We start from the raw sequence: 12285 nt of genomic DNA on the forward strand, positions 1-12285 counted from the left end.
CTGCCCAGCCTGTGTTTGACACAGGGGTCCACCACTGTATGAAGATTCACAGGTGAAGAGCTTGTCCAGTTCGAAATTCTTCCTGATGTTTAGCCTGAAATCTGTTTCCTTTGGATATTTGAAGACCCCTATCATATCTTGTCCTTTTACCCCTGCTAACTGGGCAAAGAGGCACCTTTTAATGTGGTGATTCTCTTTATTTAGCAGGAGGAGAGTGACTGGCCCTATTCACCCCCAGCACAGGACCCCTCCAGTGACTGTGGCTGGTGTCTATTTTATGTTTCTTTTTAGATTGTGAGCCCTTTGGGGACAGGGATCCATCTTCTTTATTTATTATTTCACTGTGTAAACCGCCCTGAGCCATTTTTGGAAGGGTGGTATAGAAATTGAATTAATAAATAATATCTCCTTGTAGACTTTTCTGCAGCTTAAACATACCCAGCGCCTTCCATGGTTCCTCATTGGACTTGGTTTTCAGACCCCTCACCGTCTTCATTGCCCTCCCCTGAACCTGCTGTACTTTATCCATAGTGTTCTTAATATGCAGTGCCCAGAACTGGACATGTTCCAAGTGAGGTCTACCAACACAGAATAGAGTGAACTATTACTGCTTGTAATCTAGGCAAAATGCTTCAGTTAACACTCCCAAGGAAGGAGATGCCATCTCTTTCATGGATGACATGTTCCGTTAGTGAACTTTTTTTTTTTTTACACAGATGTGAAGTCCTTCCTATTGTATATCCCAAATCTGCCTCCTTGTAATGGTTTGTTTCCCTTTTCAGGGTGTAGCAGTTGTACAATGGTTTTCATTCCTCTCTCTCAGTTGTAGTAGTGTAGTAAAAATAACTTGGGGAGAAAGTGGGCCAATACATCTCTCTCTCTCTCTTTTTTAAAGCCACTTTGCTGGTCTGTTGGTTGCACATCTGTAAAATACTTAGAAATATACTTTTTACCTTTAGTTGGAATCTTGGGAGACAGAGCAGAATTCATGGATACCACGAGGACCAAGGTGATCTCACTCTGGGCTTCTTGGAACCCTGTTAGTGCTGTTGCCACCATTTGTAGTGGCCAGAGCGCTCTGTGTAGCTCTCTGATCTCAGCCTTATTTAGTGTTATGTCATTTGTTCCAGTGATCAAGAAGAGCAATTGAAAAAGGAGCAAACCAAATCATAATGGGCATATAAAAGTTTGCGGTTTTTAAGGCACTTTGAGGTGCCCCCTCTCATTGGTTCCTTTTCTGTTCTCTCTCTGATCAGGAACTGCCCCTGAGAAGAGTAGCCGCTCAAAATGCATAGGAACATAGGAAGCTGCCATATGGTGAGTCAGACCGTAGGTCCATCTAGCTCAGCATTGTCTACTCATACTGGCAGCAGCTTCTCCAAGGTTGCAGGCAGGAGTCTCTCTCAGCCCTATCTTGGAGAAACTGCCAGGGAAGGAACTTGGAACCTTCTGCTCTTCCCAGAGTGGCTCCATCCCCAAAGGGGAATATCTTACAGTGCTCACACATCAAGTCTCCCATTCATATGCAACCAGGGTGGACCCTGCTTAGCTATGGGGACAAGTCATGCTTGCTACCACAAGACCGGCTCTCCTTTCTTACATTATATTAAAGGTAAAGTGTGCTGTTGAGTCGGTGTCAACTTCTGGCAACCACAGAGCCCTGTGGTTGTCTTTGGTAGAATACAGGAGTGGTTGACCATTGCCATTTCCCATGCAGTATGAGATGATGCCTTTCAGCATTTTCCTATATCGCTGCTGCCCGCTATAGTGGTTTCCCATAATCTGGGAAACAGACCAGCGGGGATTCGAACCAGCAACCTCTGGCTTGCTAGTCAAGTCATTTCCCATTGCGCCATTAGGTGTCTTCTACCTTGACTAAATTTTCGCATTCTAGAAAGTGTGCTAAATAAAAAGTGATATCGATTTTGGTTAGGGCAATAAAGTGATGCTATATGTTTCCCCTTATTAAAAATATATCATCCCTTTAGATCTTTCTTAACTTAGACCTCCTGAAAATGAAAGGATTTATCCAGCACAAAATTGGTAATTTGCAGCCACCTGTAAGGATAGCTTCTTATTGTATCTGGAATGTGCAGTTGTGTGTGCTATGGACTTTCACTGTTCTAAGTCAGTATGCACTGACTTCTGCTGCCATACACAGAAGCAGTTGGGTGAAGACCAGAGGTGTAGGCAGATGGTATGCACTTTTTGCATGCTGCTGTGAGGATGGCACTCACAGTTGTCTTATCAAAGCCAGTGTACTTGGACATGTCTTGTGCTAGTGGCCTTCAGCAGTGTGCGTGGCACTCGTAAGTGGTGTGCAGTCATGGCACGAGAAAGCAGGCCCTTGGTTTCTTTAGGGTGAGTGCATAAACTGAGATTTATGTTCTTGTTTAGGAATTCACCTTCTACATTTGTGTAACTAACAATAAGAGATTGCTAAGGAGATAAGAGCTTGCTAAACAAAGAGGATTCCCTGAGTGAGTTTTCAGTTTCTCTTTCTGGTAGCAAGTTGAATTTAAGGCAAACAGACTATATGCTGCAAAGTTATTCCTAAATTGCATAATATTTTTCATTATTTTTATGAGCATATTTATAGTATAGTTTCTTCCCTGTGTATTCCTGGCAAATATTTCAGGAAGCAGCTGGTAAAAAATGATGGTTGCCAGCACCCTTGTTCAAACAATACTTGAAGCTGGTCTACATACTTAGGTTGCATTGGGCATGGACAGAAAAAGCAGTGCATGAGCATTTGTTTGTTAGTTCTCTCTCTGTATGTATTACTCTCTCTCTCTCTCTCTCTCTCTCTCTCTCTCTCTCTCTCTCTCTCTCTCACACACACACACACACACACACACACACACACATCTACAACTACAGTCAAATGCTTCCACCCTGCCAAAGAGATGTAGGGAAAATTCAGCCGAAATTAAGTGTCGTCAAGTCAGTTTAAACCGGTGACTGTGCACTCGGGACAGGGCCTTCTCTGTTGCTGCCCCCAGACTCTGGAATGCTCTCCCAGTGGTTATTTGCTTCTCGCTCTCCATCACAGCTTTTAGAAAGTGTGTTAAATCTTAGCTTTTTACCCAGGGTTTTATATGATTGTCTCTACAGCTGCTTCTTTGTATTTTGTATAGTTTTTATGCTTTTATTTTAAATCTTGTTAGTCAGATTTGTTTTATATTTTAGCTTAATATTTTAATTGTGTCATTTTTATAGTCTTGCTTTTACATTTTTGTGTAAACCACCTTGGGATTGTTTTAATGAAAGGTGTTATACGAATGTAACAATCAATAAATAAAACTCTTGGCGATCAAATAGATTCTCTCCGGGATGATCTGACTTCAACTTGGCTTTTAAGATCTGCCAGTGGTGCATTCATTGCTGTCGTAATTTAGTCCATCCACCTTCTTTTCTTCAATTTTTCCCAGCATTATGGATTTCTCAAGGGAGCTGATCTATTTGTTTTCCTGGCTTTCCATGGTATCCATAAAAGTCTTCTCCAGCACCAAAGTTAGCTGCAGCTTAATCTCATTAATGAAATTGGTGGCATTTTAATCTCATTGAAGGCAATGAAATGGGTTATGTAGCACACTTTTATTTATGATTACGTGGAAGTAAGTAGCAGGGCTTGCCGTCATTTAAATGTGCATAGCATTACAACCTTAGTTGTGAGTTATGTCCTGTTGATTTCATTGGGATTTAGTTCTGACTGCCTTTTGCTGGATGGTACCTTTTTATTTATAAAGATCTCAGAGAGAGAACAGAAACTAGTACATGTAAATTTATTACAATAAAAAGATGTTTCCTGACATCTCTCCAGAAGGCAAAAGAGAGACAGTTATTCACTAGGGACAGGGACCATAAAGTAAGAGCAGTTGTGGCATGTGTAGCTAGTACTGTAATGATTGCTTCACTAGGGTACTAGGGACCTTAATGTGGGAATCGGTCTTTAATCTGACAGCTTGGTTATTTGGCAACCTTTAAAAGTGGACAGAAGGAGACTAGAGCAGTTTTGTGCTGCAGAGATAAGAATGACACACAATGCAGGCATGGACCTTACCCAAAGAAATGACAGCCTAGTTGCCTTTGATCCACCACAGTGCTTATGGCCATCGAGCACCAAGGAAGGAAGTCGCGCTTAAGTTAGTTGCGGCGTACTTGTCTTGTGGATTTCTGCTAGGCTGCAGTGTGACTTTGTTGCCCTGAACTGAGATCAGAGTTTCGAATCCACAACAGCTGTTGTGACAGGAAGCTATCTGACAATGCATGCAGAGAATTCACTGGGTGGGTGGTGTAGGCACAATTGCCATCCCTGTCTGAAATGCAATCATTGTGGGGAGGGAGCGAAAGGGAATCAGATTCACTGTGATTAACAGCACAACCAAATTGCAAACTTCATTCTAATCTGAATGAATAAAAAAGCCGTTGCGAACATAACTTCTATAAATTATTTTGCGTAAGTTAATAAAATGCATGTTTTGTGTCCCTGTCCCCTCCTCCCCTGCCGCAGGCACATATGGTTGACTCTGTGTATAGCAGCACGGACCCAGACTTGGAAGTAATCAATGAGGTGCAGTGGAGTACAAATTCTGGGCAGTCTTGGCAATGAGAGGACTTTGTGGGTAGCTGGCTAGAAGGTGAACGTGATGACGGCCTGGTCTAGGGTGGAAAGACTGAAAATGGAGAAGAGGCATTCCCAAGAAGAGAGGACTGCTGAGCAAGATGGTGGCGATTGCAGCCCTGAATCAGAAGACTGGACAAGCTCGGAAAGCGAGCCAGAGCAGCCCTGCTTTCAGAACAGCTGCAGCAACCCTCAGTGGAGGGAGAAGGAGATCTCCCACAAACCACACCGGCAACTTTGCCGCTCGCCTTGCTTGGACCGCCCGAGTTTTTCACAGAGCAGCCTCCTTCAGGATTTAAAATTAGAAGAGAATAAAACAAACTTGAGCAAGGAATATCAAGCTAAAATAGATTTTGCTTTAAAGCTGGGGTATGCTGGAGACCAGATTGAAGCCGTGTTGAACAAGCTGGGGGCAGATGCACTCATCAATGACATTTTGGCAGAACTTGTGAGACTTGGAAACAAGGTGGAGAACGAAGGACAAGCCAGCACGGGAAGTACCCCTGGGACCTCTGGAGCAAGTACCAAGGAAGCTGCCAGTCCAGAGCTGTCTCTGGAGGATGAAGTGGTAGACAACTCTGACAACTTGAGACCCATCGTCATTGATGGGAGTAATGTGGCAATGAGGTAACTTGGCCATTTGTCTTTATGTATTTGTATTTTAAGACATCTGAAGTAGAGGTCACTATAAACTGGATATTAGATATCTTTAAATTAGTTTGGAATTCCAAACAAGGTTTCTAGTACAGAGGAGTAAAAACCACTCTAGAGCAAGAGTTCCCAAGCTATGGTACTCCAGCTGTTGCTGAACTACAACTCCCATCATCCTCAGTGGCTGGGGATGATGGGAGTTGTAGTTCAGCAACAGCTGGAGTACCACAGGTTGGGAACCCCTGCTCTAGAGCAATTGTGGGAGCTTAGAACCCTTTAAAAACTATTATTATTAAAGTTTTAAAAATATCTGTCATTATCCCCCCCAACCTGGGAGGTTTTTCTCTTCTTCTTCAGCAGTCTAAAGATGCAGTAGGAGATTTTTGGGGATTGTGTTTAGTGCAAACTCTTGCAAAATTAGATTTGTTTCTTTTGAATGGAACCTCAAGAGATGATTATTGATGCCAAACCTTCATTGATTGATTACACCGCAGTATCACAGAATTTAATACCCCTTTCTGCAGGTGTTTTCTATTGTCAGCCACCCTGCAGTGACTATTTTGTGGGTACTCGTTATCTGAGCTTTTGATGAAGTGGTTTTGGATCCTAGTCCTATTTCCATCTTGGACGATGAGTTACATCAAGCCCGTATTAAAGTCATCATCTTGACTGAAAGATTTGGTTGCTAAAAAATTATCATCAGAGCCAGTCAGCCTGATTCATTCTGTAATTGCTGGTGGTGGATTAGATAATTCTATTTTGGAAAATTACACTAAACTCATTCAGTTGCTGCAAGCAGTGTTAACTGCTTCAAAAACTTATAATTCTTGGAGTAAGACTGTTTCCTCTTGCCCTTGGTTTGATTCTGAATGCTGAGAGGTAAAGAGGTATTGGTAAGGTATTTCAAATTGTACAAAGAAAATCCATTTTTGTATCCTATTCAGGATCTGATAATGCTGAAAAAGCAATGTTAGCAGTTGCTTCAGTTTTGAAAGGAGAGGCTGTTCGAGCTTCTTGGCATCGATTGATATCAGCGTCCCAATTAAAGAACTCAATCTTGTTCTGGCGACCTATCTCACCGAATAGTACCACCAGTTTATCATCTCTTATCCCTGCGGGAGTATGGGAGGGTCATTTTCATTCATTATATGCACAGGAAAGATTGCCCAATACGGATTTGGAGCTTGATGCTGGCCTGCTCCCCCAGTGGGCACCTGTAATGAAATGTGTGCAGAAATTGTAAAAGTAAAGTGTGCCGTTGAGTTGGTGTTGACTCCTGGCGACCACAGAGCCCTGTGGTTGTCTTTGGTAGAATACGGGAAAGGTTTACCATGGCCTCCTCCCATGCAGTATGAGATGATGCCTTTCAGCACCTTCCTATATCGCTGCTGCCCAGTACAGGAGTTATATACAAGCTGGGATTTGAACCGGCAACCTCTGGCTTGCTAATCAAGTCATTTCCCCGTTGAGGCCCTGGTTAAACAACTTAAAACCTGGTAAAGCCCCAGGCAATGATTTGATTACAGTTGAAGTCATCGGTAGTAATGTGGAGTGGTGGACTCCAGATTTAGCCTCTCTTTTTACCTTTATAGATCGCACTGCATTGGTTCCAAGGGATTGATTGGGGCATAGCCATAATAACCCCTATTTACAACAAAGGCAAAAAGGATATTTTGACTTCTTTGATCATTGACCTTTCTGTCCTAGATCAGAAATTGCTTTTGAAACGCTTGTCAATTTCAAAAGCAATTAACCGCATGGCATAGTGGCATCCACTTGTGTGGCTGTTGGGAGGAGGGGAAGAGATATCAATGACAGCAGGATACTCTCATATCAACAGTCTTATGTATATAATGCCCGTGATAATAATAATGACCACTCTAAGTGAATCCAGCCCTGTTCTGGATCATGAGAGACAGCAGATGTAAGAAAGTAAGATTGTTAGGAAACACATTTGGTTACTGAAATGGATTGTATTCAGTTTCTCCAAGGTGACTCTTTGACAGAGCTTGAACTTCACAGGTCTTGCATTGGAGGAAGCACTTCCGATACAGAGACCATGAATTCCAGGCAGTCTTGAGTTCTGGGCATGCAAAGCTGCCCTCTTCCACTGACCCTCTTTGTGTCTCCCTTATGTACCCGAGTTGATGTTCTCTGGTCGTAATGGCTTTCACATTTTGATCAATCCATTTCTGATGCTCTCAGGTATTTTAGGATAGAACTCATGCCTGTTTCTTGTGGTTTTTCTCCTGGGTTATTTACTTCTGTGATACTCATCTGCATGACATGATGATAAGATTCATTGCAAGTTATTCACTGGGCAAGTTGAAAGCCATGTCCAACAGGCAAAAACTGATCACCTTAAACATCTGGCTTGATACATTTGTATTGGTTGAGAAGACTAGTCTTTGTTTGTAGGACTTGCTTTTCAACTTGGCCATAGAATAACTTGAAATTATTCTTATCGTTTCTGTTGTGATATTTGTTTATTTAGAAATCTGTCCGTATATAGCATAAAATATGACCAGGCTTTCAAGTTAAGCAGGTACAAAATCTGTCCTTCGTGCAGTATGAAATCTGTTTTCTCTCCTTTCATAGTGCACTCTATTCCTTATCCTTTGTCATGAAATGGAAAAACTGTTTCTACTACTAACATTACTTTGAGGTCCGAAAGGAACTCTAATGCTTACTCTTATCGATAAGAATGGAATACACATAAGTAAATTGTCACGGCATTATTTACACCTCTCGGGTGGTTTATCCTCTCTGGAATGCAGGTCTGAACAGCAGTTTAAAATTTACAGAAAATTTGCTGAGCACTGGTGTTGCATTAAGGCCCTATTAGAACCTGATAAGATAAAAGCATTAAAAAAAATCTCTACCAAACATTTAAAGAGAGAGACTATCTTCCCACCCACTCTTTTTGTCTGATATTATTTGAAACCTAATATGTATTGCATCTCACTTCTTCCCCCTAGGGTGTTTTTTTTTAAAAACTTGTTTATCTCAACCAAAGAGCTTGAGGTAGTGTCCACCATCCCACTCTTCTGTCCTCACAACAATCCTGTGAGGCAGGTTAGGCTGAGAGAGTGCAACTGGCTGATGGATACCCAGTAAACATTTGTCTGAGTGGGAACTTGAACTCTGATCTTCTAAGTTCCAACACTCTACCCATTACAACACACTAGCTTATTTCATTTGAGGAATTTTAGAAAGTAAGTAGTGCCAGAATATGTTTTATTTATACACACACAGACACATTCGCTAAGATTAGCCTGTGACTAATCCCGTGCATGGCAGCTCTCACGAGATTTTACAAGCAAGCTGCTGGTAGAGGGAGATAAAGTGGCGGCGGCTGGGGGGAGAAGGAAATCAGTGGTGGCTGGAGAGGCCAAGAATGGGGGGAGAGCCGAGAACAGGGTGGGATGGGGAAGGAAGGGGGAGAAAAAAGGGACAACTAGAGGCACAGATGCTCTGTGCCCGGGCCAGCTAGTTAATATCAATATTCTCTCAAATGTCAGGGGAGTGAACCTGGGATCTTCTGCATGCAAGGATGAAGTTGCTCTTCAACTGAACTGCAGCCCCATCCTCTAAGAGGAAACATCTAACAGCACTCACATGTAGTCTCCCATCCAAATGCAAACCAAGATGGACCCTGCTTAGTAAAGGGGACAGTTCATGCTCACTACCACTTGACTGCCTGTCCATCCTTAAGAATAGTTCAGCATTTCCCTGCTGTGCCACTTAAGGCCTTTACTTAATATTCGTGCTCTCTGAAATACTTTGCTCTGTTTTTCAGCCATGGCAATAAAGAAGGATTTTCCTGTCGAGGGATTCAGCTCGCTGTTGACTGGTTTCTGGAGAAAGGTCATAAAGACATTACAGTGTTTGTGCCTGCATGGAGGAAAGAGCAGTCTCGACCCGATGCCCCAATTACAGGTAGGAATTCCAGCACAGACTTTTGTTATCCTCCCAATAAAGCAATTGCCATTTCCAAGATGATGATGATGATGATTACTGTGGTAGACATTGATGGATGTTGCCGTAATGGCATTCTTGAAGGTAGATTAAAGTTCCATATAAATATCCTTCATCTTCATCCCATGTAATTCAAAATAGGTTTTGAATGGTACAGTCCTAAACATGTTTACTCAGAAGTCAGTCCCCCTGCTTTCAATGGAACTTAATTCCTAGTAAGTGTGTATAGGATTGCTACTTAAATTAATGCTTGTATCAGACTAGCTAAGAAAGGTCACTCAGGAAGTGATTGATATTTCTTTAGGCCGATAGTGTGCAAGTTACCAATGAATCATTGCCTAATTATCAGCATGTACAACATATTTTATGGCAGAGTAAAGATAGAGTTTTTGTACTGCAAAGGGCAATGCCAATGATAATTTCTTTACAACTGTCGGGGGATTCATACATTTGTAACCTTGAGCCTGGAGAGCTAGAATGTGCTGTAGTTGAGGCTGTTCTTGATGCAGAAGGCTTTGCCTCTCCAGAAGGACCAGTTTCTTGCCCTGTTATTCTAGGCGCTATTCAAGTTGTTTAATCTATAAAGTTTCAAACACGTTGAACCCACCATATTTAAGAGATCACAGCTTCTCATTTGTGCCACTGTTATCTTGAAGATTACGGTAGGTGGAACATTTCATGATAAGTCAGTCTGTGCACCATATCTGTTGCAGGGAGTGGTTTCTTTAAAACAACAACAACAAACCAACACAAAATGGGGGAGTATTCAGTCAAGTCATCCTGAAGTAGGAGAGTCCAGGAGTAGTTTCACTGTGTGGGTGAACTGTTTGTCTAGATTGGGCAAAAATGGGAAGGAAGTTGATTGCTAGCAAAGGAAAGGAAAATCACCCAAGAGCGCTGTGACTAGTGTGATGGGTTTCACACCAGATAAGATGCCACTTTCCAATTCTTGAAAAGGGTCTTGCAGTTAAGGAATCTGGTTGTATGGGGATCGTCAACATGAAACACGTGTGGTATAGCACATGTTAAGCACAGTTGAAAACACTGGATTGTTCTTTGTTCTAGTTAATCATGGCTGAAAGCACAGTGGACCATTTCTGTTATCTGTCAAATAAATCCCTGAATGACAGGTGCTCTCTTAAGGGCTAAAACATCTGGGCACACCAAGTAGACAGTATTAATATATGGCAAAAAACAAACCTCTTTATTCCAGTTACCAAGCAGCCAGTAGTGATAAACTTGCACGAACATGTCCTTATCGGAGTACCTTGATTTTCAGAGGTTCTTAAAAAACATATAAACCTAATTTTGCAGACCAAGAGATCTTACACAAACTGGAGAAAGAAAAAATTCTCGTCTTCACCCCATCTCGGAGAGTTCAGGGGAGGAGGGTGGTCTGCTACGACGACCGCTTTATTGTGAAGCTGGCTTATGATTCCGACGGCATCATTGTATCCAATGACAATTATCGCGACCTCCAAAATGAAAAGCCAGAGTGGAAGAAGTTCATAGAGGAACGGCTCCTGATGTATTCGTTTGTGAATGACAAGTGGGTTAATTTCTTTACAAGGCTTGGCAGTTGTGGGGTGGTCAGAGTATTTTGCCTACATTCTCATTGATACGTACAGCTGCACCTTCTAAGGCAGGCTGGTGGCATTACCCCTTATTACAGTGGGCCAGGGGAAAAGGAAAGGTCAACCTAAGAAGAGCCCTGCTTGATCAAGCCGGAGGTCCATCCCCTCTAGCATTCTCCCTCAAGGCATCCAGGATGCCCCTAAAGGTATCCCTTTTGTGCCCTCCCTGTCAACAACTGATATTCAGAGGCAGTGTACCCCTGAAGAAAGAGGGGTCCATTTAGCTGTTGAATGACCTTCCCTCCCCCATGGATTGGTCTAATCCCCAGCTGAAGCCATCTAAGGCATGGGCCATCACCACATGCCATAGTAGCCAATTCTGTACATTGCACATTGTGCAAAGGAGTTTTGTGTTTCTGCCCTGAATCTGCTGCTACTCAGATATGTGACCCCAAGTTCTAGTGTCTATGGGGGGCTGTAAACACAGTCTCTTACCTGCTTTCTCTACACTACACATCCTATTTTAATATATGCTGTCCCCAGCTTTAGGTGTCCCTGAACACTTTTGTCTGCTCATTAAGCAAGTTGTGCCAACTCTCTGATCATTTGGTATCGGGAAGGTGGTCCCTTTTCTGCATCACGTCCAGGTTTATGATATTCCTTTTGAAAGGCGGGGTGCGGGAGAGCTGAGATCGGGGCTTGCCCCAAAGCACTTAGTGAGATCATTGCTGTGATGAGATTAGCGCCTTGGAGTCCCTGCTGCATTCTTAGTACTCTGCTATTGTCACTTCACAGTTGTAGGCAAACCTAACTCCTTCTCCTTGCGTTTCCTCCCCTCCCTCAGGTTTATGCCACCCGATGACCCATTGGGACGCCATGGCCCCAGCCTTGAAAATTTCCTAAGGAAAAAGCCTGTTATTCCAGAACACAAAAAACAACCATGTCCTTATGGTGAGTTTGTTGCCGCTTGAATCGTTTGAGAGGCAGGCGAAGAAATAATGCCCTTGAAATGTTTCATTGTGGGATTTTTGAGCCACGTGTACAACAGGAGACTCTTAAATGGGGAGGGCGTGGCAGCAACCATTTGAAAGGAGTGGGCAGGGGAGGGAGAGCGACGGAGTTGGGCTGGCTGGGCAGCACATTTGTTGCAAGGTGGGGGGAGCTTATGGGGCTGAAAACCCACAGGTCACTGTGAGGGGTGAAGCTGCCCAGAGAGACCGATGGGAAGTCGGTTTCAAAAACAATAACAACAACAACCCAGAGATCTGCTCAAACCCCAGGCATTGGCTCCTGCTCTTCCTCTGAATGCCCCGTTATCCCCATTTGGGTTCCTGGCATGTCCTCTTACAGGGGACTCACTTTGCTAAAGTAGATACAGAGAGCAATGAGTGGTCCTTGGTGAAGAAGATGGCTACTAGTCTGGTGGCTGTGGGCCACCTCCCGCCTCAGAGGCATGAT

The 12285-nt window shown here is 43.1% G+C and overlaps 1 protein-coding gene across 3 annotated transcripts in view; it reads left to right on the plus strand.

The window, feature by feature from the left end:
- The window catches only part of ZC3H12B (zinc finger CCCH-type containing 12B), a 33949-nt gene that overhangs the window by 14329 nt on the left and 7335 nt on the right, over positions 1-12285 (plus strand). For 2 of the 3 annotated variants that reach the window (XM_053273583.1, XM_053273584.1), the window contains exons 2-5: positions 4514-5251; positions 9075-9214; positions 10568-10802; positions 11672-11778. In XM_053273583.1, coding sequence (XP_053129558.1) covers positions 4650-5251; positions 9075-9214; positions 10568-10802; positions 11672-11778 — 1084 coding nt within the window. In that variant the 5' untranslated portion in view covers positions 4514-4649. Of the gene's footprint in view, positions 1-1256; positions 1318-4513; positions 5252-9074; positions 9215-10567; positions 10803-11671; positions 11779-12285 lie in introns of those variants that run through there. The other variant, XM_053273586.1, reaches the window with a different exon arrangement.

Source organism: Hemicordylus capensis, chromosome 11 (genome assembly GCF_027244095.1).
Source record: "Hemicordylus capensis ecotype Gifberg chromosome 11, rHemCap1.1.pri, whole genome shotgun sequence".
Lineage (NCBI taxonomy): Eukaryota > Metazoa > Chordata > Lepidosauria > Squamata > Cordylidae > Hemicordylus > Hemicordylus capensis.